Raw genomic sequence first — 26,532 nt, forward strand, 5'->3', positions numbered from 1 at the left:
CTCCAGAATCGGCGTTCGATTCATGAGACCAACGTCAAGCGTCGCTTGTCGAATCTACACTCCTGAATCGGCGTTAGATTCATGAGACCAACATCAAGCGTCGCTTGTCGAATCTACACTCCAGAATCGGCGTTCGATTCATGAGACCAACATCAAGCGTCGCTTGTCGAATCTACACTCCAGAATCGGCGTTCGATTCATGAGACCAACATCAAGCGTCGCTTGTCGAATCTACACTCCAGAATCGGCGTTAGATCCATGAAACCAACACCAAGCGTTGCGTGTCGAATCTACACTCCAGAATCGGCGTTCGATTCATGAGACCAACATCAAGCGTTGCTTGTCGAATCTACACTCCAGAATCGGCGTTAGATTCATGAGACCAACATCAAGCGTCGCTTGTCGAATCTACACTCCAGAATCGGCATTCGATTCATGAGACCAACATCAAGCGTCGCTTGTCGAATCTACACTCCAGAATCGGCGTTCGATTCATGAGACCAACATCAAGCGTCGCTTGGCGAATCTACACTCCAGAATCGGCGTTAGATTCATGAGACCAACATCAAGCGTCGCTTGTCGAATCTACACTCCAGAATCGGCATTCGATTCATGAGACCAACATCAAGCGTCGCTTGTCGAATCTACACTCCAGAATCGGCGTTCGATTCATGAGACCAACATCAAGCGTCGCGTGTCGAATCTACACTCCAGAATCGGCGTTCGATTCATGAGACCAACGTCAAGCGTTGCTTGTCGAATCTACACTCCAGAATCGGCGTTCGATTCATGAGACCAACATCAAGCGTCGCTTGTCGAATCTACACTCCAGAATCGGCGTTCGATTCATGAGACCAACATCAAGCGTCGCTTGTCGAATCTACACTCCAGAATCGGCGTTCGATTCATGAGACCAACATCAAGCGTCGCTTGTCGAATCTACACTCCAGAATCGGCGTTAGATCCATGAAACCAACACCAAGCGTCGCGTGTCGAATCTACACTCCAGAATCGGCGTTCGATTCATGAGACCAACATCAAGCGTCGCTTGTCGAATCTACACTCCAGAATCGGCGTTAGATTCATGAGACCAACATCAAGCGTCGCTTGTCGAATCTACACTCCAGAATCGGCGTTCGATTCATGAGACCAACATCAAGCGTCGCTTGTCGAATCTACACTCCAGAATCGGCGTTCGATTCATGAGACCAACATCAAGCGTCGCTTGGCGAATCTACACTCCAGAATCGGCGTTAGATCCATGAAACCAACACCAAGCGTCGCTTGTCGTTGTCGAATCTACACTCCAGAATCGGCGTTCGATTCTTCACACTCAGTTCGTGGCGGTTTTTACGAATCCACGATACGTGCTGTTTACACGTGTGGTATCCTGTTGTTGTCCTGCCGTGTTATCATAATCGCACTCTTCCCTATGTTACAGTACTGTCACACTGTACCACACTCGACGTCACTGTACCCGTGCGGTGTGCGATGAGCCCAGATCTCTCCGGTGAGGAACACAAAGTGAACCCTCCGGGATCCACGAGGGTCTCCGATGGAAGGAACTTGCTCGGTCCGGGAGGATCTCCCGCGTATCGCGGGTCCAGGGTCCAGGGTCGCTCCACCCGAGGATAACGAGTCAGAACCCGGTACGTGACGTTCGCTCCGCACCATGAATGAAGTTCTGGGGTTTCCTGTAAGTTTTTTTTTGTATACTGAATCGAGGCTCGTGAAAGAGCTGACATTTACTTCACAAACAAATCAACCAGACAAACAAAATATATAAAAAGAGGGAGCGGAAGACAAGAGAAGGGGAAGCACACGAACACATGAGAGCACACAACATTTAAGAGCAGGGAGATGTGTGGGAGGGAGAGGGCTTGGGGGGAGGAGGCGTGGGAAGGGGGGAGGAGGCGTGGGAAGGGGGGGGGGGGGGGATTTAAATGGATTGTTTTTGGTTTGGTTTAAGTTTGGTTTAGTTTAAGTTTAGTTAAGTTTTTAAGTTTAGTTTAAGTTTGGTTTAAATGGATTGTTTTTGTTTGCAGATGTCATTGTGATGGTGAAGTCCGAGTTTGTGGATCATTCGTTCCCTCAAGACCAAGGTTTGAACCACACCCACATTGTTGTTGAACCAGAGTAAACGTTACCCCAATATACAGTGTGGGCACCCCCTCAAATAATGATGTATAGTTTACATTAGTCAGGTTCACTATGTTTTTTCGTTCAAAATTTTGGTAGATTAGCAAAACTATACATTATTGGAATATTCAGAGCATGAGGAATCCAAAAATTAATGTTGACATTTGCATAGACACCTTTGCGAAAATGACACTCAGGACAGTGATGAAGATCTGTAAAAGCATATTCCTGAACGGTATAGACCTCGTAGATCCTGTGTATAGGACTTATACTTCAATCTGATACTACCTATAACTTCCTATAAACAACCTATAACTTCAAAGGACTTGCAATATCATGTATTATGTAATACAGTTATATCACAAATATAAAGACAATGGTTTTCAATTACCTTTGGTTGTTGCTTTTCTATAATCCTGAGCACTATTTTGAGGCCTTTATTGGATTCCTTGACCCAGAAAACATAGGATTAGCATATTTCATTAAGTCTCTAGGTTGACTAGAAGCCGAGATCGCGCAAAATATGTATTTTATGGCGGCCATTTTCAAAATCCAAAATGGCGGCCATGCAGGTGTCTGTGCAAATGCCATTGATTTTCAGATTCTCCATGCTCTGAAGATTCCAAAAATGTACAGGTTTGCTAATCCCAAAATTTTGAAAGAAATTCTATTTGTTAACATAGTGAACCTGACTGTCTTCATTACTGTCCTGAGTGTCATTTTTGCAAAGGTGTCTACGCAAATGTAAACATTAATTTTTGGATTCCTCATGCTCTGAATATTCCAAAAATGTATAGTTTTGCTAATCTACCAAAATTTTGAACGAAATTATATTTGTTAACATAGTGAACCTGACTACATGAAGGAAAGAGATGTGATTGGATGTTTAAATGTTCATGGATCGCGGTGGTTGGAGCGAGCAGATGTGTCCACCTTGTACAGGGTGACCCAAAAAAACCTCCCACATTTCGAAAGGCTGTAGCACTGGCAGTAGTGAGGCGGGAGGGGCGGGGCTAGGGTCTGTTGGTAGCCCAACCCCAAGTCCCCAACCGTCCTCAGTCGCCAACATTGCGTGGTCGGGAGCACACCGTGCGTTCGCTGTCGAAGCGTTCTTCACAAACAACCGTTCCGTGATCGCCGTGCAGAGGGCCTTTCGAAGACGTTTCAGTATTCCACGGAACCAAGACGTTCCAGATCGGAAAACCATCTTGCAGTGGGTTGAGAATTTCAGGGCAACAGGCTCAGCTTTAAAAAGAAAATCACCTGGTCGACCGAGGAGCGCTCGTACGCCTGAGAATATTGAAGCATTGAGGCGATCTGTTGTGCAGTCTCCGAGACGTTCTGCGCGGAAGCTTTAGCTGTAGGGATATCCCGGGAAACTGCAAGGAGAATCTTACACAAAGACCTCCACTTCCATCCATACAAAATGGCGGTTGTGCAAGAACTCAATGCGAGAGACTGGATAAGCCGCAGGGAGTTATGCGAGAACATTCTGCAACGTGTTCCGGAAGATGCTGTTCTCTTGTGCAGTGACGAAGCTCATTTTCATTTGAGTGGCTCTGTAAACAAACAAAATTTTCGCTATTGCTCTGAAGACAACCCTCGCATGCGACACGAAAGACCGTTGCACTCCGATCGAGTGACTGTGTGGTGCGCTGTTGCCGATGTTGGCATCGTGGGTCCTTATTTCTTTGAAGAGGGTGGTGTAACTGTTACCCTAACTTCTGACCGTTACATTGATATGCTCGAAAACTTTCTCAGGCCACAACTCGAACACCTTGAGCTTGAAGAACTCGATGTGTGGTTTCGGCAAGATGGAGCTACGGCACACACAGCTCGAAGATCATTGCAAGTGCTGAGGGAAATGTTTCCGGATCAGGTGATCTCGTTGCGTGGCGATGTTGGGTGGCCGGCCCGTTCCCCTGACCTCGCCCCTTGTGATTTTTTTCTGTGGGGCTACCTTAAATCACGAGTGTATACTCATCGACCCCAAACTCTTGAAGCCCTTAAGGTTGCTATTCAGCAGGAGATAGCCGCTGTTCCACCCGACATGACCCGTCGAGCCATGGCAGCCTTAGAAATGGCCTCCAGGCGTGTATAGACAATGGCGGCCACCATTTGGAGGATGTCATCTTTAAAACATGATGAATAAAAACTGTATTGAATGAAGTTTCATGTGTGCAAATAAAATCTTGATTATCTTCAACCAATTTTTTTTCATTTACCTTTGAAATGTGGGAGGTTTTTTTGGGTCACCCTGTATATCCGGTACTAGTAAATTTATCCCATTGAAAGTACAAATGTCCATCAAGTTCGGTAGAAAATTGTGAATGAAAATCAGAGCCATGTTTTTGTTATCATCCCACTTACACATCTCTTCATTATTCTAGTTTATACAAACCACAAAACCCGGAATACCGACCACATTCAAACCAGTAACGAGAAAGAGCAATCGGAGATGACCGATCCTAGGCATAACTTGTGTTTGTGATTTTGTGGTGTTTGTGTGTTGGTGTGTTTGTGATTGTGTGCTGTTTTTATGCTGGAGTGTTTGTGATTGTGTGCTGTTTTTATGCCGGAGTGTTTGTGATTGTGTGCTGTTTTTATGCTGGTGTGTTTGTGATTGTGTACTGTTTTTATGCTGGAGTGTTCGTGATTGTGTGCTGTTTTTATGCTGGTGTGTTTGTGATTGTGTGCTGTTTTTATGCTGGAGTGTTTGTGATTGTGTGCTGTTTTTATGCTGGAGTGTTTGTGATTGTGTGCTGTTTTTATGCTGGAGTGTTTGTGATTGTGTGTTGTTTTTATGCTGGTGTGTTTGTGATTGTGTGCTGTTTTTATGCTGGTGTGTTTGTGATTGTGTGCTGTTTTTATGCTGGAGTGTTTGTGATTGTGTGCTGTTTTTATGCTGCCGTGTTTGTGATTGTGTGCTGTTTTTATGCTGGTGTGTTTGTGATTGTGTGCTGTTTTTATGCTGGAGTGTTTGTGATTGTGTGCTGTTTTTATGCTGGAGTGTTTGTGATTGTGTGCTGTTTTTATGCTGGAGTGTTTGTGATTGTGTGCTGTTTTTATGCTGGAGTGTTTGTGATTGTGTGCTGTTTTTATGCTGGAGTGTTTGTGATTGTGTGCTGTTTTTATGCTGGTGTGTTTGTGATTGTGTGCTGTTTTTATGCTGGTGTGTTTGTGATTGTGTGCTGTTTTTATGCTGAGAGTGTTTGTGATTGTGTGCTGTTTTTATGCTGGAGTGTTTGTGATTGTGTGCTGTTTTTATGCTGGAGTGTTTGTGATTGTGTGCTGTTTTTATGCTGGTGTGTTTGTGATTGTGTGCTGTTTTTATGCTGGAGTGTTTGTGATTGTGTGCTGTTTTTATGCTGGAGTGTTTGTGATTGTGTGCTGTTTTTATGCTGGTGTGTTTGTGATTGTGTGCTGTTTTTATGCTGGAGTGTTTGTGATTGTGTGCTGTTTTTATGCTGGAGTGATTGTGATTGTGTGCTGTTTTTATGCTGGTGTGTTTGTGATTGTGTGCTGTTTTTATGCTGGAGTGTTTGTGATTGTGTGCTGTTTTTATGCTGGTGTGTTTGTGATTGTGTGCTGTTTTTATGCTGGAGTGTTTGTGATTGTGTGCTGTTTTTATGCTGGAGTGTTTGTGATTGTGTGCTGTTTTTATGCTGGAGTCTTTGTGATTGTGTGCTGTTTTTATGCTGGAGTGTTTGTGATTGTGTGCTGTTTTTATGCTGGAGTGTTTGTGATTGTGTGCTGTTTTTATGCTGGTGTGTTTGTGATTGTGTGCTGTTTTTATGCTGGTGTGTTTGTGATTGTGTGCTGTTTTTATGCTGGTGTGTTTGTGATTGTGTGCTGTTTTTATGCTGGAGTGTTTGTGATTGTGTGCTGTTTTTATGCTGGAGTGTTTGTGATTGTGTGCTGTTTTTATGCTGGAGTGTTTGTGATTGTGTGCTGTTTTTATGCTGGAGTGTTTGTGATTGTGTGTTGTTTTTATGCTGGTGTGTTTGTGATTGTGTGCTGTTTTTATGCTGGTGTGTTTGTGATTGTGTGCTGTTTTTATGCTGGAGTGTTTGTGATTGTGTGCTGTTTTTATGCTGCCGTGTTTGTGATTGTGTGCTGTTTTTATGCTGGAGTGTTTGTGATTGTGTGCTGTTTTTATGCTGGAGTGTTTGTGATTGTGTGCTGTTTTTATGCTGGTGTGTTTGTGATTGTGTGCTGTTTTTATGCTGGTGTGTTTGTGATTGTGTGCTGTTTTTATGCTGGAGTGTTTGTGATTGTGTGCTGTTTTTATGCTGGAGTGTTTGTGATTGTGTGCTGTTTTTATGCTGGAGTGTTTGTGATTGTGTGCTGTTTTTATGCTGGAGTGTTTGTGATTGTGTGTTGTTTTTATGCTGGTGTGTTTGTGATTGTGTGCTGTTTTTATGCTGGTGTGTTTGTGATTGTGTGCTGTTTTTATGCTGGAGTGTTTGTGATTGTGTGCTGTTTTTATGCTGGAGTGTTTGTGATTGTGTGCTGTTTTTATGCTGGAGTGTTTGTGATTGTGTGCTGTTTTTATGCTGGAGTGTTTGTGATTGTGTGCTGTTTTTATGCTGGAGTGTTTGTGATTGTGTGCTGTTTTTATGCTGGAGTGTTTGTGATTGTGTGCTGTTTTTATGCTGGTGTGTTTGTGATTGTGTGCTGTTTTTATGCTGGTGTGTTTGTGATTGTGTGCTGTTTTTATGCTGGAGTGTTTGTGATTGTGTGCTGTTTTTATGCTGGAGTGTTTGTGATTGTGTGCTGTTTTTATGCTGGAGTGTTTGTGATTGTGTGCTGTTTTTATGCTGCCGTGTTTGTGATTGTGTGCTGTTTTTATGCTGCCGTGTTTGTGATTGTGTGCTGTTTTTATGCTGGTGTGTTTGTGATTGTGTGCTGTTTTTATGCTGGTGTGTTTGTGATTGTGTGCTGTTTTTATGCTGGAGTGTTTGTGATTGTGTGCTGTTTTTATGCTGGTGTGTTTGTGATTGTGTGCTGTTTTTATGCAGGTGTGTTTGTGATTGTGTGCTGTTTTTATGCAGGTGTGTTTGTGATTGTGTGCTGTTTTTATGCTGGAGTGTTTGTGATTGTGTGCTGTTTTTATGCTGGAGTGTTTGTGATTGTGTGCTGTTTTTATGCTGGTGTGTTTGTGATTGTGTGCTGTTTTTATGCTGGAGTGTTTGTGATTGTGTGCTGTTTTTATGCAGGTGTGTTTGTGATTGTGTGCTGTTTTTATGCTGGAGTGTTTGTGATTGTGTGCTGTTTTTATGCTGGAGTGTTTGTGATTGTGTGCTGTTTTTATGCTGGTGTGTTTGTGATTGTGTGCTGTTTTTATGCTGGTGTGTTTGTGATTGTGTGCTGTTTTTATGCTGGAGTGTTTGTGATTGTGTGCTGTTTTTATGCTGGTGTGTTTGTGATTGTGTGCTGTTTTTATGCTGGAGTGTTTGTGATTGTGTGCTGTTTTTATGCTGGTGTGTTTGTGATTGTGTGCTGTTTTTATGCTGGAGTGTTTGTGATTGTGTACTGTTTTTATGCTGGTGTGTTTGTGATTGTGTACTGTTTTTATGCTGGAGTGTTTGTGATTGTGTACTGTTTTTATGCTGGTGTGTTTGTGATTGTGTGCTGTTTTTATGCTGGTGTGTTTGTGATTGTGTACTGTTTTTATGCTGGAGTGTTTGTGATTGTGTGCTGTTTTTATGCTGGTGTGTTTGTGATTGTGTGCTGTTTTTATGCTGGTGTGTTTGTGATTGTGTGCTGTTTTTATGCTGGAGTGTTTGTGATTGTGTGCTGTTTTTATGCTGGTGTGTTTGTGATTGTGTGCTGTTTTTATGCTGGTGTGTTTGTGATTGTGTGCTGTTTTTATGCTGGAGTGTTTGTGATTGTGTGCTGTTTTTATGCTGGTGTGTTTGTGATTGTGTGCTGTTTCTATGCTGGAGTGTTTGTGATTGTGTGCTGTTTTTATGCTGGTGTGTTTGTGATTGTGTGCTGTTTTTATGCTGGTGTGTTTGTGATTGTGTGCTGTTTTTATGCTGGTGTGTTTGTGATTGTGTGCTGTTTTTATGTTGGTGTGTTTGTGATTGTGTGCTGTTTTTATGCTGGAGTGTTTGTGATTGTGTGCTGTTTTTATGCTGGTGTGTTTGTGATTGTGCGCTGTTTTTATGCTGGTGTGTTTGTGATTGTGTGCTGTTTTTATGCTGGAGTGTTTGTGATTGTGTGCTGTTTTTATGCTGGTGTGTTTGTGATTGTGTGCTGTTTTTATGCTGGTGTGTTTGTGATTGTGTGCTGTTTTTATGCTGGAGTGTTTGTGATTGTGTGCTGTTTTTATGCTGGTGTGTTTGTGATTGTGTGCTGTTTTTATGCCGGAGTGTTTGTGATTGTGTGCTGTTTTTATGCTGGTGTGTTTGTGATTGTGTGCTGTTTTTATGCTGGAGTGTTTGTGATTGTGTACTGTTTTTATGCTGGTGTGTTTGTGATTGTGTGCTGTTTTTATGCTGGCGTGTTTGTGATTGTGTGCTGCTTTTATTCTGGAGTGTTTGTGATTGTGTGCTGTTTTTATGCTGGAGTGTTTGTGATTGTGTGCTGCTTTTATGCTGGCGTGTTTGTGATTGTGTGCTGTTTTTATGCTGGAGTGTTTGTGATTGTGTGCTGCTTTTATGCTGGTGTGTTTGTGATTGTGTGCTGCTTTTATGCTGGAGTGTTTGTGATTGTGTGCTGTTTTTATGCTGGAGTGTTTGTGATTGTGTGCTGCTTTTATGCTGGTGTGTTTGTGATTGTGTGCTGTTTTTATGTTGGTGTGTTTGTGATTGTGTGCTGTTTTTATGCTGGTGTGTTTGTGATTGTGTGCTGCTTTTATGCTGGAGTGTTTGTGATTGTGTGCTGTTTTTATGCTGGAGTGTTTGTGATTGTGTGCTGTTTTTATGCTGGAGTGTTTGTGATTGTGTGCTGTTTTTATGCTGGTGTGTTTGTGATTGTGTGCTGTTTTTATGCTGGTGTGTTTGTGATTGTGTGCTGTTTTTATGCTGGTGTGTTTGTGATTGTGTGCTGTTTTTATGCTGGTGTGTTTGTGATTGTGTGCTGTTTTTATGCTGGAGTGTTTGTGATTGTGTGCTGTTTTTATGCTGGAGTGTTTGTGATTGTGTGCTGTTTTTATGCTGGTGTGTTTGTGATTGTGTGCTGTTTTTATGCTGGAGTGTTTGTGATTGTGTGCTTTTTTTATGCTGGTGTGTTTGTGATTGTGTGCTGTTTTTATGCTGGAGTGTTTGTGATTGTGTGCTGTTTTTATGCTGGTGTGTTTGTGATTGTGTGCTGTTTTTATGCTGGTGTGTTTGTGATTGTGTGCTGTTTTTATGCCGGAGTGTTTGTGATTGTGTGCTGTTTTTATGCTGGTGTGTTTGTGATTGTGTGCTGTTTTTATGCTGGTGTGTTTGTGATTGTGTGCTGTTTTTATGCTGGAGTGTTTGTGATTGTGTGCTGTTTTTATGCTGGCGTGTTTGTGATTGTGTGCTGTTTTTATGCTGGTGTGTTTGTGATTGTGTGCTGTTTTTATGTTGGTGTGTTTGTGATTGTGTGCTGTTTTTATGTTGGTGTGTTTGTGATTGTGTGCTGTTTTTATGCTGGAGTATTTGTGATTGTTTGCTGTTTTTATGCTGGTGTGTTTGTGATTGTGTGCTGTTTTTATGCTGGTGTGTTTGTGATTGTGTGCTGTTTTTATGCTGGTGTGTTTGTGATTGTGTGCTGTTTTTATGCTGGTGTGTTTGTGATTGTGTGCTGTTTTTATGCTGGAGTGTTTGTGATTGTGTGCTGTTTTTATGCTGGCGTGTTTGTGATTGTGTGCTGTTTTTATGCTGGAGTATTTGTGATTGTGTGCTGTTTTTATGCTGGTGTGTTTGTGATTGTGTGCTGTTTTTATGCTGGTGTGTTTGTGATTGTGTGCTGTTTTTATGCTGGAGTATTTGTGATTGTGTGCTGTTTTTATGCTGGCGTGTTTGTGATTGTGTGCTGTTTTTATGCTGGAGTATTTGTGATTGTGTGCTGTTTTTATGCTGGTGTGTTTGTGATTGTGTGCTGTTTTTATGCTGGAGTGTTTGTGATTGTGTGCTGTTTTTATGCTGGCGTGTTTGTGATTGTGTGCTGTTTTTATGCTGGTGTGTTTGTGATTGTGTGCTGTTTTTATGCTGGAGTGTTTGTGATTGTGTGCTGTTTTTATGCTGGCGTGTTTGTGATTGTGTGCTGTTTTTATGCTGGAGTGTTTGTGATTGTGTGCTGTTTTTATGCTGGTGTGTTTGTGATTGTGTGCTGTTTTTATGCTGGTGTGTTTGTGATTGTGTGCTGCTTTTATGCTGGTGTGTTTGTGATTGTGTGCTGTTTTTATGCTGGTGTGTTTGTGATTGTGTGCTGTTTTTATGCTGGTGTGTTTGTGATTGTGTGCTGCTTTTATGCTGGCGTGTTTGTGATTGTGTGCTGTTTTTATGCTGGTGTGTTTGTGATTGTGTGGTGTGTGTGCTAGTGTGTTTGTGTTTGTGATTGTGTGGTGTTTTTATGCTGGAGTGTTTGTGATTGTGTGCTGGTGTGTTTGTGATTGTGTGCTGGTGTGTTCGTGATTGTGTGCTGTTTTTATGCTGGTGTGTTTGTGATTGTGTGGTGTGTGTGCTAGTGTGTTTGTGTTTGTGATTGTGTGGTGTTTTTATGCTGGAGTGTTTGTGATTGTGTGCTGGTGTGTTTGTGATTGTGTGCTGTTTTTATGCTGGTGTGTTTGTGATTGTGTGGTGTGTGTGCTAGTGTGTTTGTGTTTGTGATTGTGTGGTGTTTTTATGCTGGAGTGTTTGTGATTGTGTGCTGGTGTGTTCGTGATTGTGTGCTGTTTTTATGCTGGTGTGTTTGTGATTGTGTGCTGTTTTTATGCTGGAGTGTTTGTGATTGTGTGCTTTTTTTTATGCTGGTGTGTTTGTGATTGTGTGGTGTGTGTGCTAGTGTGTTTGTGTTTGTGTGGTGTTTTTATGCTGGAGTGTTTGTGATTGTGTGCTGGTGTGTTCGTGATTGTGTGCTGTTTTTATGCTGGTGTGTTTGTGATTGTGTGCTGGTGTGTTCGTGATTGTGTGCTGTTTTTATGCTGGTGTGTTTGTATGGTTTTGCAGTGTATGTTGTGTGGCGTGTCGACTTTACATTGACGACTTATGTTTATCTATCTATAATTCCAGTAATCTCTGTACGTTTGTACGTTTGTCTGTGACCGCTGTTTCTCGACAACCACGGGTCCGATATACTTTTAACTTGCCAGGTATATTGCTGGGGACCCGAGGATGTGCCTTTTCAAGGTTTCATATTAATCGGACAATTACTTACCGAGCTATGTCCAAAAAACGATTCAACCAATCAGAGAGCAGCGAACTATCGCGTGTGCCGAACGTGGCGGACACACTCTGCCTCGGATGGCACATTTGAGAGCGTATTCATTTATTTCACGTTTGCAAACTATGTTGGCGTTAAACTATGTTTTAAAACTAATAAAAACGAATTTGCGATTCATTCGCTTTCCTGCGCGTTTGTGCACGCGATGGCGATTTCTTTACCAAACTCCGGAAGCCGTTCGCTTTGGACCAAACCATTTCATGTAAATAGAGGGGGGGGGATTGTCACCGTACTCGCAAGCCGTTCGCTTTGGACCAAACCATTGCATGTAAATAGAGGGGGGGGATTGTCACCGTACTCGCAAGCCGTTCGCTTTGGACCAAACCATTTCATGTAAATAGAGGGGGGGGATATAATTTTAGATATAGATATAGTACGGGCAATGCCCTAGTGTTCATAAAACGGACAAACAAACCTTTCTGGGTTTATTATATAGATTCACGTTCCAATCATATATTTTATAGACCAATTCACATCCTAATTGTATGAACTTTATGGAAACAAGAATGGCTGCACTGTTGTCACAACCTGCGACAAAATCCAGTGAGGGCTGATTGGTTAATGCACGTTTAATGCGCTATTAAATAATTTTTGTAACGTAACACTTGATTACGTAATGTAACACTTGATTGCCGTGTGTTCTGACGGGCTTGATTAAACCTTACTGTTATTTGACATATGATTAGATTTTTGGGGGGGCCCTCTAGCGGCATAATTTTGCCTTTCATGTGATAATATAAACTTGTTACTCGTTGGACTTGATGATGTAATTTGTTAGAGTTAGAACGTCCGCTCTGTGTCGAGAGGTTGGCATTTCAAACCGCGGCCAAGTCATTCGTTCTATGAAAGATTTAAAAAATGGAGTGTGTTGCTTGACGCTCAACATTTTAAAAGGATAGAGTGCGAACACATATCGAGAGAGGGGAGGGAGAAAGAGAGAGGAGGAGGATGGGGGAGAGAGATCAAGGAGAGGGAGTGGAGGGCAAGGAAGAAATTTCCTTCTGAATCGATCCTGTCCACCCCATTGTTTGTCTAAGTCTCCCTCCATTTTTTCCTTCAACTCCGCTGTTGATCCCACCCCCACCCCAAACCCACTCGCTGCTGTTCCTTTTGTCCTGTTGCGTCATGATCCGTTCATTGTTCTCGCTCTTCCACGAGCCTTGACTCTGCACACCAAAAAACTGGCATGGGATGGCAACAATTGTGCAGGCTTTTGGGGCTGAATGGTCTCTTTCTGTGTTGAAGTCCCTTGGAAGGGAAGTCATCTGTTATATATTGCGAACCGTGTTGTCTGCCAATGCATTTGTCTGCATCCTGTCTACGGCAACTGCTTCCTGCACTGCGCTTGAAAAGCTCAACATTCACTTTTAAAATGATGGGAAAACATCAATGAACTAGAACGGCACTCAGTAGAGAGCATACCTCTGCCTGGTTGGCCTTATCACTCAATGGTAAAGAATCGCTTAAATTTTTTACTAGCTGGATCCGGATCCGGATCTTCACCAAAATTGAAGCGATTCTTCCTTGTCACACACACAACCTGTCCAACAAGTTTCGTCCAAATTCGTCCATAACTTTTTGATATATCCTGCTATGCATCGTTTTTGGCCCAATCTCCCAATGGTGAAGAATCACTGAGAAAATTAAATAATTCTCAAATCCGAATCCATATTCAGATCTTCACCAAAATCGAATTCAATCGTCCTTGTCAGATACCCAACCGGTCCACCAAGGTTCGTCGAAATCCGTGCACAGCTTTTTGAGATATCCTGCTATGTATCGTTTTTGGCCGTATCTCCCAATGGTGAAGAATCACTTTAAAAATCCTAGTAGCCAGATTCCGAATCTGTTGCCAAATTTTATTTAGCAAGCAGCATATTTTGGCCTCTATTTTTTATTTTTTGGACAAATCCAACCTCCGCCACCCAATGTTGCACCACCATTTTGCGGTGGCCGGTATAAGTAGCTTAGAGTTTTGGCTCTGAGTGAAACCAAGAGTGCAACACAATTAACCTTTTTTTAGTCCATGAAATTATTTAAATTGATCGATTAACTTAAACTTTCCCATCACTGGTACTTTTGGTAGTAATATAACAATCATCATTGTAAACATCTATCTATAATTCCAGTAATCTCTGTACGTTTGTACGTTTGTACGTCTGTACGTCTGTACGTCTGTACGTTTGTCTGTGACCGCTGTTTCTCGACAACTACCGGTCCGATATACTTGAAACTTGCCAGGTATATTGCTGGGGACCCGAGGATGTGCCTTTTCAAGGTTTGAAATTAATCGGACAAGTACTTACCGAGCTATGGCGATTTAGCCGTTCGCCGTTCGCCGTTCGCTTTGCCGTTGCGAATGGACCAAACCATTCATGTAAATAGAGGGGGGGGGGGGGGTTCTGTGGTCGTTCGCTTTGGCTTTGCGAATGGACCAAACCATTCATGTAAATAGAGGGGGGGGTTCTGTGGTCGTTCGCTTTGGCTTTGCGAATGGACCAAACCATTCATGTAAATAGAGGGGGGGGGGGGGGTTCTGTGGTCGTTGCGAATGGACCAAACCATTGTTTTTTTTTTGCAGTTTTTTTTTTTTTTTGCAGTTTTTTTTTTTTTTGCAAGGAACGGGCACCCACGTACGGGCACGTCCTAGCTTATATATAGTACGGGCATGCCCTAGTATTTTAAATGGGTTAACACTTGAAAATGCCTTTTGATTCAGAAATGTTCAAATAGAATGCCGAAGTTTTTATTTTCAGATTTTATTGTGAAAGTGAAGGTGGAATCTGAGTTTGAGGATGATTCAACGTCTCGAGACAAAGGTCTGAAGCACGACAACATTCTGCCTGTTCCACACGATGATGAATGTATGTGGTACACGTGATTGTTCTTTAGAAACATGCTGCTGTACTTATCTTAAGGCCGTGTTTCTCCCCTCTCTCCACAAGAAAGTCAAAGACCCAGCTCGTTAATAAACTGATTTTGTTTTCACATTGAAACATGACAGTGTGTTTGTTGAGCTATGTTGGGGGAAACGTGCAAACACCGATGGGTATCACTGAAGCAGTCTGCGGCGAACATGCAATGCCGATGATGGATATAACGACAGAACATTGTGATTGTTTTGTTACAGATTTTGATTGGAAGTTGAAGGTTGATCCTGATCTGATGAATTGTCCATGGAAGGGTAAGTGTTGTTATTCAAAAAAGATTTTTTTTTTAAGGTGGCTCACGTAGCAGGCTGCACTAAAGGACAATAAGTACCATTTGATCCCTTGTATTTATTTACTGTTTTTTGTTCTCCCTGTAAATACTTGCACTTTTATGCCTCCGCTGATGAAGTCGCCAGAGGCATTGTTTCCGGGTTGTCCGTCCAGCTGTCCGTGCATCTGTCCTTGATAGGTTTTTACTACCGCAATAACTTAAGAACAGCTGAAGTGCTTAGTCAAATTTGGTGCAGGTATGAATAATGTTGTAAAGATGAACCGATTAGATTTTGGGGCAAAAGGTCAAAGGTCAGAGGTCCCGTTCGGTAAAAAATTGTCATGTTAAAATAATCATTTGCCCAAGTGAATATGTCATTTTAAAAGAAAATCATATATTCATGTCAAGTTGTCATTTTAAAAGAAAATCATTTGCCCAAGTCAATTTTTCATTTAAAAAAGAATCATTTGTTCATGTAAATTTGTCATTTTAAAATAATAATTTGCCCAAGTTAATTTTATCATTTTAAAACAAGCATTTCTTCATGAAAATTTGTCATTTTAAAAGAAAATCATTTGTCCATGTCGATTTGTCATTTAAAATGATAATTTGTTCATGTAAATTCGTCATTTTAAAATAGTAATTTGCTCAAGTTAATTTTATCATTTTGAAACGATCATTTCTTCATGTAAATTTGTCATTTTAAAATAATTATTTCTTCATGTCAATTTGTCATTTTAAAAGAAAATCATTTGTCCATGTCAATTTGTCATTAAAAATTATTATTTGTTCATGTAAATTAGTCATTTTTAAATAATAATTTGCCCAAGTTAATTTGTCATTTTAAAACAATAATTTGTTCATGTCAATTTGTCATTAAAAATTATTATTTGTCCATGTTAATTTGTTATTTTACAACAATCATTTGTCCATGTCAATTTGTCATTAAAAATGATAATTTGTTCATGTAAATTCATCATTTTAAAATAGTAATTTGCCCAAGTTAATTTTATCATTTTGAAACAATCATTTCTTCATGTAAATTTGTCATTTTAAAATATTTATTTCTTCATGTCAATTTGTCATTTTAAAAGAAAACCATTTGTCCATGTCGATTTGTCATTAAAAATTATTATTTGTTCATGTAAATTAGTCATTTTTAAATAATAATTTGCCCAAGTTAATTTGTCATTTTAAAACAATCATTTGTTCATGTCAATTTGTCATTTTAAAATAAGAATTTGTCCATGTTAATTTGTCATTTTAAAACAATAATTTGTTCATGTCAATTTGTCATTAAAAATTATTATTTGTCCATGTTAATTTGTTCTTTTACAACAATCATTTGTCCATGTCAATTTGTCATTAAAAATTATTATTTGTTCATGTCAATTTGTCATTTTAAAATAAGAATTTGTTCATGTCAATTTGTCATTTTAAAACAATAATTTGTTCAAGTCAATTTGCCATTTTAAAATAATCATTTGTCCATGTTAATTTGTTATTTTACAACAATCATTTGTTCATGTCAATTTGTCATTTTAAAACAATAATTTGTTCATGTCAATTTGTCATTTCAAAATAATCATTTGTCCATGTTAATTTGTCATTTCAAAATCATCATTTGTTCATGTCAATTTGTCATTTTGAAACAATAATTTGTTCATGTCAATTTGTCATTTTAAAACAATAATTTGTTCATGTCAATTTGTCATTTCAAAATAATCATTTGTCCATGTTAATTTGTCATTTCAAAATCATCATTTGCCCATGTTAATTTGTCATTTCAAAATAATAATTTGTTCATGTCAATTTGTCATTTTAAAATAATCATTTGTCCATGTTAATTTGTTATTTTACAACAATCATTTGTCCATGTTAATTTGTCATTTTAAAACAATAATTTGTTCATGTTAATTTGTCATTTCAAAATAATAATTTGTTCATGTCAATTTGTCATTTTAAAATAATCATTTGTCCATGTTAATTTGTCATTTTAAAATCATCATTTGTCCATGTTAATTTGTCATTTTAAAACAATCATTTGTTCATGTTAATTTGTCATTTCAAAATAATCATTTGTCCATGTTAATTTGTCATTTTAAAACAATCATTTGTTCATGTCAATTTGTCATTTAAAAATAATCATTTGTCCATGTTAATTTGTCATTTTAAAATCATCATTTGTCCATGTTAATTTGTCATTTTAAAATCATCATTTGTCCATGTTAATTTGTCATTTTAAAACAATCATTTGTTCATGTCAATTTGTCATTTCAAAATAATCATTTCTCCATGTTAATTTGTCATTTTAAAACAATCATTTGTTCATGTCAATTTGTCATTTAAAAATAATCATTTGTCCATGTTAATTTGTCATGTTAAAGGTGCATAGAAATGCAGAACATTTTTGACTTATTTGTATGAGTATCAGTTTTAAAAAAATAGAAATCGATTTCTTGTAATAAGTAATAGCTAATTTTTTTAATAGAATTTTTCCCTTTCCTTTTTAGCGCTCTTGCACCCTGCTAAGCCCCACCCTAAAAAACCCCGAATTTCACTGCTACCAGATCATATGACGTATGACATCACCTCCAGAACGAAGTCCATGCCATCTCGATTCGCTATGCTTTGGCCCGCGATCTGTTCCGTGTAATTTGTACGTACTCTACTTTTGATTTGCTTGATCTTGATCTGAGGTATGCTGAGACACATGTGTGTCACGCCTCGCCTCGTTGATAAGCCCGCAAGGTCGTTCCGTGGAGCGGCCTGCACCTATTCAACTATGTGTGAATTATATAATTAACAACTCACGGTCTGAGGTAACTCGGCTAAAAATTATCCGATTTGCACCAAATAAAGTTCATGAATGGTTGCACAGACCCCGACTTCTCACTAAAAGTAGAAACAGAATGTAAATTGGAGTTAAAACAAGTGTTTGATTTGTATCAAGCAAATGCACGTGGAGCCTGCTTGCGAGCGAGCTGTGTTCTGGAGGTGATGTCACATGGACTACGTCATCGGCTTTGAGGTATGGGGCAGAATTTTTAGGGGCGTTCCCAAGTGGTTCGGTTTTCTTTCATTTTTAATGTTTCAGAGTGAATATAACAAAAAATCAATGCCATATTTGAATTCACCATAAAGACTCATTTGGATGACATCAAATGCATTTTGAGTGAGATTCCGTGGCTGTGGACCTTTAAAACAATCATTTGTTCATGCCAATTTGTCATTAAAAATAATAATTTGTCCATGTTAATTTGTCATTTTAAAATAATCATTTGTCCATGATAATTTGTCATTTTAAAACAATCATTTGTTCATGTCAATTTGTCATTTTAAAACAATCATTTGTTCATGTCAATTTGTCATTTTAAAATCATCATTTGCCCTCGTTAATTTGTCATTTTAAAATCATCATTTGCCCTCGTTAATTTGTCATTTTAAAATCATCATTTGCCCTCGTTAATTTGTCATTTTAAAATCATCATTTGCCCCAGTTAATTTGTCATTTTAAAATCATCATTTGCCCATGTTAATTTGTCATTTTAAAATCGTCATTTGCCCATGTTAATTTGTCATTTTAAAATCATCATTTGTCCATGTTAATTTGTCATTTTAAAATCATCATTTGTCCATGCTAATTTGTCATTTTAAAATCATCATTTGTCCATGTTAATTTGTCATTTTAAAACAATCATTTGTTCATGTCAATTTGTCATTTTAAAATCATCATTTGTCCATGTCAATTTGTCATTTTAAAATCATCATTTGTTCATGTCAATTTGTCATTTAAAAATCATCATTTGTCCATGTTAATTTGTCATTTTAAAATCATCATTTGTCCATGTCAATTTGTCATTTTAAAATCATCATTTGTTCATGTCAATTTGTCATTTTAAAATCATCATTTGTCCATGTTAATTTGTCATTTTAAAATCATCATTTGTCCATGCTAATTTGTCATTTTAAAATCATCATTTGTCCATGTTAATTTGTCATTTTAAAATAATCATTTGTTCATGTCAATTTGTCATTTTAAAATCATCATTTGTCCATGTTAATTTGTCATTTTAAAATCATCATTTGTTCATGTCAATTTGTCATTTTAAAATCATCATTTGTCCATGTTAATTTGTCATTTTAAAATCATCATTTGTCCATGTTAATTTGTCATTTTAAAATCATCATTTGTCCATGTTAATTTGTCATTTTAAAATCATAATTTGCCCCAGTTAATTTGTCATTTTAAAATCATCGTTTGCCCGAGTTAATTTGTCATTTTAAAATCATCATTTGTCCATGTCAATTTGTCATTTTAAAATCATCATTTGTCCATGTCAATTTGTCATTTTAAAATCATCATTTGTCCATGTTAATTTGTCATTTTAAAATCATCATTTGTCCATGTTAATTTGTCATTTTAAAATCATCATTTGTCCATGTTAATTTGTCATTTTAAAACAATCATTTGTTCATGTCAATTTGTCATTTTAAAATCATCATTTGTCCATGTCAATTTGTCATTTTAAAATCATCATTTGTCCATGTTAATTTGTCATTTTAAAATCATCATTTGTCCATGTTAATTTGTCATTTTAAAACAATCATTTGTTCATGTCAATTTGTCATTTTAAAATCATCATTTGTTCATGTCAATTTGTCATTTTAAAATCATCATTTGCCCAAGTTAATTTGTCATTTTAAAACAATCATTTGTTCATGTCAATTTGTCATTTTAAAATCATTTGTTCATGTCAATTTGTCATTTTAAAATCATCATTTGTCCATGTTAATTTGTCATTTTAAAACAATCATTTGTTCATGTCAATTTGTCATTTTAAAATCATCATTTGTCCATGTCAATTTGTCATTTTAAAATCATCATTTGTCCATGTCAATTTGTCATTTTAAAATCATCATTTGTCCATGTTAATTTGTCATTTTAAAACAATAATTTGTTCATGTCAATTTGTCATTTTAAAATCATCGTTTGCCCTGATTTGAGATTTGAGATGGTTTGGTCATGTGTTGAGGAAGGATGAAAGTGACTGGTTGAGAAGAGTGATGGAAATGAATGTAGAAGGAAGTAGAGGACGGGGAAGACCGAGAAAAACTTGGCTAAAGATGGTCGAAGAAGAAATGCGGGCAAGGGGGTTAACAAGGGGAGATGCAGAAAATAGGGCAAAATGGAGAAGATTGACATGGGGAACGCAAGGCTAACCCCCGCTCTTGCAGGGAAAATGGCCTTAAAATGCCTGTTGTTGTTGTTGTATTTGCCCTAGTTAATTTGTCATTTTAAAAGAAAATCATTTGGTCATATCAATTTGTCATTTTAAAATAATCATTTGGTCATGTCAATTTGTCATTTTAAAAGAAAATCATTTGGTCATGTCAATTTGTCATTTTAAAATAATAATTTGGTCATGTCAATTTGTCATTTTAAAAGTAAATCATTTGGTCATGTCAATTTGTCATTTTTAAATAAAATAATTTGCCCAAGTTAATTTGTCATTTTAAAAGAAAATAATATGGCCATGTCAATTTGTCATTTTAAAATAAAATCATTTGCCCAAGTTCATTTGTCATTTTAAAATAATCATTTGTTCATGTAAATTTGTCATTTTAAAAGAAAATCATTTGGTCATGTCAATTTGTCATTTTAAAACAAAATCATTTGCCCAAGTTAATTTGTCATTTTAAAATAATCATTTGTTCATGTAAATTTGTCATTTTAATATTATCATTTGGCTATGTCAATTTGTCATTTTAAAATAATCATTTGTCCATGTCAATTTGTCATTTTAAAAGAAAATCATTTGCCCAAGTTAATTTGTCATTTTAAATAATTATTTGTTCATGTAAATTTGTCATTTTAAACAACTGGATTGCCGTCCAGTTATGTTCATCACATACTGAACCCTCCGGCGTCCGTCGTCTGTCGTCGTCGTCTGTCGTCTGTCGTCCGTTAACTTGTCCAGTCAGTTCAGTTGAGTTCTGCTTCCCTGGAAGCTCTAGTTAAATAATCATTTGCCCAAGTTAATTTGTCATTTCAAAAGAAAATCATTTGTTCATGTCAATATGTCATTTTAAAATAATAATTTCTTGAGGTATATTTGTCATTTAAAAATAATCATTTCTTGATGTAAATTTGTCATTTTAAAATAATAATTTGCCAAGTCAATATGTCATTTTAAAACAATCATTTGGTGCTGTAAATTTCTCATTTTAAAATAATCATTTCTTGATGTAAATTTGTCATTTTAAAATAATAATTTGCCAAGTCAATATGTCATTTTAAAATAATCATTTGCTGCTGTAAATTTGTCATTTTAAAATAATCATTTCTTCATGTAAATTTGTCATTTTAAAATAATAATTTGCCCAAGTCAATGTCATTTTTAAATAATAATTTGTCATTCGTCAATATGTTCATTCAATATGTCATTCAATATGTCATTCAATTCAATATGTCAATATGTCATTCGTCAATAATTCGTCGATATGTCATTTTAACAGAAAAACATTTGTTCAACCCATTTCATTTTAAAATGATCATTTGCCCAAGTCAATTTTTTTTATTGTAAAACAGCAATCATTTGTTCTTATTCAATTTGATTTCAAAATGGAAATCATTTTTCGATTTCATTTTTAAACAGCAATAATTTGTTGATTTTATTTTTAAACTAATAATTTTTCAAGTCAATTTGTCATTTTAAAAGGAAAAATCATTCGTTCAACCCATTTTATTTTTAAATAATCGTTTGCCCAAGTTTGTTTTTGCATTGTAAAACATAAATCACATGCTTTTCTTATTAAATTTAATTTTTTTTAAAGCAATCATTTGTCGAAGTCAATTTTTCATTGTAAACAGGAATAACTTGTTTCTCTTAATCAATTTAATTACCCTGCGCTCTCGAAGTGAAAAGCGGGGTTAAGCATTCAGTTACGAACGTACGTGTGCCGTGTGCCATGTGCCGTATGCGTCTGCATTTTAAAAATTCATTTTCTCGGCAACCGTTGGTCCGATTGACATGAAATTTTCACATTTGGAGGGCCTCCTGTAGAATATTTCAATGATTAATATGACCCTACTGCAAAGCCGCAATGAGCCGGCGAAGCCAAAGCCTCTTGCCACTCTTTTATCCATCACTATGGCATCAGTAGGTTAGGTAGTTGGTAGTAGGTAGGTGTAGTAGGTACCGTACCTGGTAAGACTTGGTAAAAGAGAAGATTCGGTGAATTCCGTCTCAACTTCGGATATTTCCGGCCATGAAAAACTATACCCTACGGCCGGGAGATTTCTAAAAAATAATTCTTCGTCAATTTTAGAATATTTGACGCCGTTTTCAGCCTCCGAAACGTGGTAATAAGGTTTTTTTGAAATATTTTTTCAAATTCTCGAATCTTCCGTTCCGGTTCCGGTGTTTGGTGAAGATTTTCGTTGAAGATAACCAGGGCCCGTGCGGGCCCGGGGAACGAGGTTGGTCTTAAAGGATTTTAATTACAAATTAGAGGCGCATAAGATTGTGAATCAAACAAAGACGTGTGAAACAAACGCCTATTGAACTTTTTCGCAATTTTTTATGCATACTTCCGCATCCGCAAGATGGCGGCCTCCATGGAGCGATTTGGTGCGTCAAAGCTTCGAAATTCTCAAAGGATCCAGCAAAATCTAGCTTTTCAACATAATACGTACGCGTTCATTCACAACACCAGCTTCGCCGGCTATTATGATGTCATAGGTCACGTGGTACAGGCGCCATCTTGGAAAAACTTCGCACCTCTATATCTCTGAAACCACTCCATGGAAAAAAATTGAGACCTGGCTCATTGTCAAGTACTCCCCATGGGGAATAAGATATGTTAATGATGATGCCATTGGTGCCTTCGTTATGATGTCATAATTCGACAAGTACGACACTTATCTGATCATTATTTTAAATTTTTCAGCAACTGTTGGTCTGATGGACACTAAATTTTCACCATAGGAGCGCCTCCTCCTTTTGAATATTTTAATGATAATCATGACATCATAGGTCATGTGGTACAGGCACCATCTTGGAAAAACCAAAAAATGTTGCACCTCTACATCTCCAAAACCGCTGCATGGAAAAACTTGAAACATGGCTCATTGTAAAGAACTCCATATGCGGAATAGGTGTTGTTAATGATGACGTCGTTGGTGCCATAATTATGACGTCATAATTCGACAGGGAAACGCTTAGTCTGTGCAACAATTATAGTTTGAAATGTATTGAGTGTGATCTATGCAACAATTATATTAGAGAATATAAATTTATGATGTCATCGCTCACGTGGTCTGGCAGCCATATTTGATCAAAGGAAAAAAATGTTCAAAAACAGAAGAGTTGGCTCACAACAAGTTGACTGCGCACTGCACAGGGTAAGTATTCTATGAATACCATCTAGTTTTAAGACAGTAATCATTTGTCGATTTCATTTCTAAACACAATCATTTGTCCATGTCAATTAATGTAATTTAAAAATAAAATCATTTAATCATTTCATTTCATTTCACATTAAAACATCATTCATTTGTTGTTTTAACAGGTCAAATGCCAGTGTGCAAACCTATAAATTATGCTAAATATAATTATAAATATAATTATTAAAATAAATAAATAACCCATTCATTTTCTTTTTTTCGTTCATTGTTGGAAGAAATACAATAGTCTTTTATTGGAGCAGAATAAAATGTTTATTGATTTCCCAAGTTGTAAGTAGTGTCGCGTTCCTGGTGATTAAAATCTTCCCAAGGAACGGATAGCCGAACAAGCTGTTACTCCGAAGCGTTCAGTTCAAATGTATGGCGGAGTTAATATACACAAATAATTAAGTTAAGCACCCCTACACAACGAATTAAGGTAAGCACCCCCTAATATATATTCTTTGTGTATATGTATACATTGGCATATATTCTAAGGTATGTGAGATCAAATAATGATTGGTATGACATTAGCAATTTATCCATTGATGAAATGCAGATGAGTGCACTCATCTGTGACGCCCATCGCTCGTGCAGCACGTGTTATCATCCACGTGGTCGTGATTTTCTGTAAATGCACTATCATCACGGGTTATTGCAAGTCACGCCTGAGCTCGTGTGGGGGTTACATGGTCATTTTCTCGTAATGGTGGCTCGTAGACGGTTGTCGGACGGAGAACGATGGCGGATAATAGGCATGATCGAGTCCGGAATGTCCAGAAAAGCTGTAGCTCGAACGTTTGGTTACCACCATTCGGTGATCAGTCGGTTGGTGCAGAAACACCAGGAAACGGATGCGGTGAAGGACCGCCCAAGGTCTGGAAGACCTCGCGTGACAACAGTCCGCCAAGATAGAGCGCTTTTGAGACTGGTGCGACGATATCCCTTCGCCTCGAGCCATTTCCTGAAGGACAACTGGCTGCCCAACAGAAGGCTATGTCACCGTACCGTGAGGAACCGCCTGAAATCGGCCGGTTTAAGGTCAAGACGAGTGATCAAGCGTCCAAGGCTACTCGAACGACATCAGAGGGAGCGTTTGGCATGGTGCCGAGCGCGACGTGGATGGAACATCCGGTCTTGGAGGCGAGTTCATTGGTCGGATGAAAGCCGGTTCTTGCTGTACGTGACAGATGGGCGTGTTCGGGTGTGGCGCCACAAAAACACCGCGTATGCACCTAAAAACATTCAACCAACGGTACCCTTTGGTGGTGGCTCGATTATGGTCTGGGGATGCTTCTCCCATGACTGTAAGTTGGACCTGATAACTGTGCGAGGTAACCTCAACGGAGAGCGATATGCCGAGGAAATCCTGAATACCACCGTAATCCCGCACTTCGATGACCACACCCACGCCAGCAGACCCATCTTCATGGATGACAACGCCAGGCCTCACCGTGCGAGATGCGTCCGAGCCTTGCTGGAGCAAGGTGCTGTGACAACCATCCCCTGGCCTGCGTACAGTCCTGACCTGAACCCCCTCGAGCACGTTTGGGACATGTTGGGACGACAAATTGCGAAGATGGTCCCTCCAATAGCCAATCTGGATGAAGTGGAACGTGCATTACATCGGGAATGGAACAACCTGCCACAGCAACGCATACGACGGCTTACAGGGTCTATGAGACGTAGGGTTGAGTCAGTGATCCGATCACGTGGGTCCTACACACGTTATTGACGCAAAGATCGCTAGAGGTCTTCTCAGAACAATGACTGTACGTTAGAAAACATAAACGTCATCCACACTGTCCGTGATGGACCGATAGCTCCATACTTAAATTGAGGTGAAAATATGCCTAAAATTCCCAAAAAATTTCACCTTAAATTATTCAGAATAAAATATTGAAAACGGCATGATTGTTATGTTTTTATGTGACCATAATATCACTTCTCCAGAAAATATAGCAATATCATGGGTATATTACACTGTTTTGACGACAACAAACTTGTAATGTGCGAGGTTGTAAAAAAACGGGGGGGGTGCTTAACTTAATTCTTTGTGTATACATGCAAGGGGGAGGGGGGAAGGGAGGAGGAGGAGGAGGGGGGGGGATGCTGAAGAGCACTTACCTATACAAATCTACCTTGACTAAAGTATCCCTACCCCCACAAACGTAACAGTAGTAAACCCAATGAAGGTGAGATATTTGACTTTGGTTGTTTTCCAAGTCTCTTGCTGGTGTTTTTGTCAGAGCTTTAATTGTGTTGTATTTTATTCTTTTTTTTAAAGTTTAGATTCAATCATTCAACCTTTTATTTCCTTTAATCAAGAACGAAGTATTATTTTGCAGGAGATGCTCATCCAGTGAAGACAGAAAATTACCAAAACAATTTTATTCAAACTTCCCAGGATGCCCCGAGAAATGCGCGTGTAAATCAGGAACCGTGCATTTGTCCTCATGGGGAACCAAGTAATGTTGCTCAGTTCTTTGAAGGTAAGGGGAGTGACATGCACATGCACATCCACCCACCATCATAATAGATCTGGATATGATAATTTTTTAATCTTCTAAGTGATTCTTCACCATTGAGAGATGTTGCCAAAAACGATATACAGTATAGCATGATATCCCACCAGCCCATAGGGGATAGCAATGCTCCATTGTGCTATCTATGGACGAAAATCTTTTTGGCTGTTGAACAGTTTTGATTTTTCAAGGAATATTCAACAATTTGTCAAGGAATTTTCCTGTGCTCACTATATTTATTTACAATATAAAATGCCATTGCCATAAGGTGAAAACACCCACATTTCAACTGCACACTTGAGAATAAGGTTGCAATCAAGATTTGACAACGTTTAGAGTAATGAACACTTTTATTTCTTGTTGTGTTCAAATGAAATCCTCCAAAATGAAAAACATCCACAAATGCTGGCTTGAAACATCAGGTGTTGTCTGTGGTACTCGGTAAATAACTGCAGGGTAATATGGAGAAGTATAAAATTGAGCTATTTTTATAGTGCTTAATATGTAGCTTTCCCCTTTTGACAGATTTGAAGTTTGATGCTTTTCAAGCATGCTGTATTTCACTGTATTGATGCAATAGTGATTTATTGATGCTCTTTCTCAATGTGTTTGCAGAGAAACAAATGAAACCGCTTTGCAGTTCCAACTATTCCCAGTTGTGCGATGTAGATGTTTCTTCCAAGCAGCACATGGCAAAAACCTCTCGTCAAGAAAGTGACAACTTCAGTAGCATGTATTACAGCGACAACCACAATGGTTTTGTAAACACTCTCAAGAAGACTCAAGCAAGCGAAAACC

General features: G+C 38.3%; 2 protein-coding genes across 3 annotated transcripts in view; both read left to right on the forward strand.

Annotated features, from left to right (window-relative positions):
- Positions 1-26,532, forward strand: part of LOC137427457 (uncharacterized) — a 261,772-nt gene that overhangs the window by 230,072 nt on the left and 5,168 nt on the right. The gene's annotated exons all lie outside the window — the stretch shown is intronic.
- On the forward strand, positions 1,274-26,478 carry LOC137427451 (uncharacterized). 2 transcript variants are annotated; one of them, XM_078778175.1, is made up of 6 exons: positions 1,274-1,649; positions 2,046-2,102; positions 14,316-14,378; positions 14,690-14,743; positions 25,617-25,701; positions 26,350-26,478. In XM_078778175.1, exons 1-5 carry the CDS (start codon positions 1,556-1,558, stop codon positions 25,679-25,681), a joined length of 333 nt encoding a protein of 110 aa, XP_078634301.1. In that variant the 5' UTR covers positions 1,274-1,555; the 3' UTR covers positions 25,682-25,701; positions 26,350-26,478. The 2 variants fall into 2 exon arrangements, with proteins under 2 accessions (XP_078634301.1, XP_078634303.1); XM_078778177.1 differs by lacking the exon at positions 14,316-14,378.

The sequence above is a fragment of the Myxine glutinosa genome, chromosome 5 (genome assembly GCF_964187855.1).
Source record: "Myxine glutinosa chromosome 5, kmMyxGlut1.1, whole genome shotgun sequence".
Classification (NCBI taxonomy): domain Eukaryota; kingdom Metazoa; phylum Chordata; class Myxini; order Myxiniformes; family Myxinidae; genus Myxine; species Myxine glutinosa.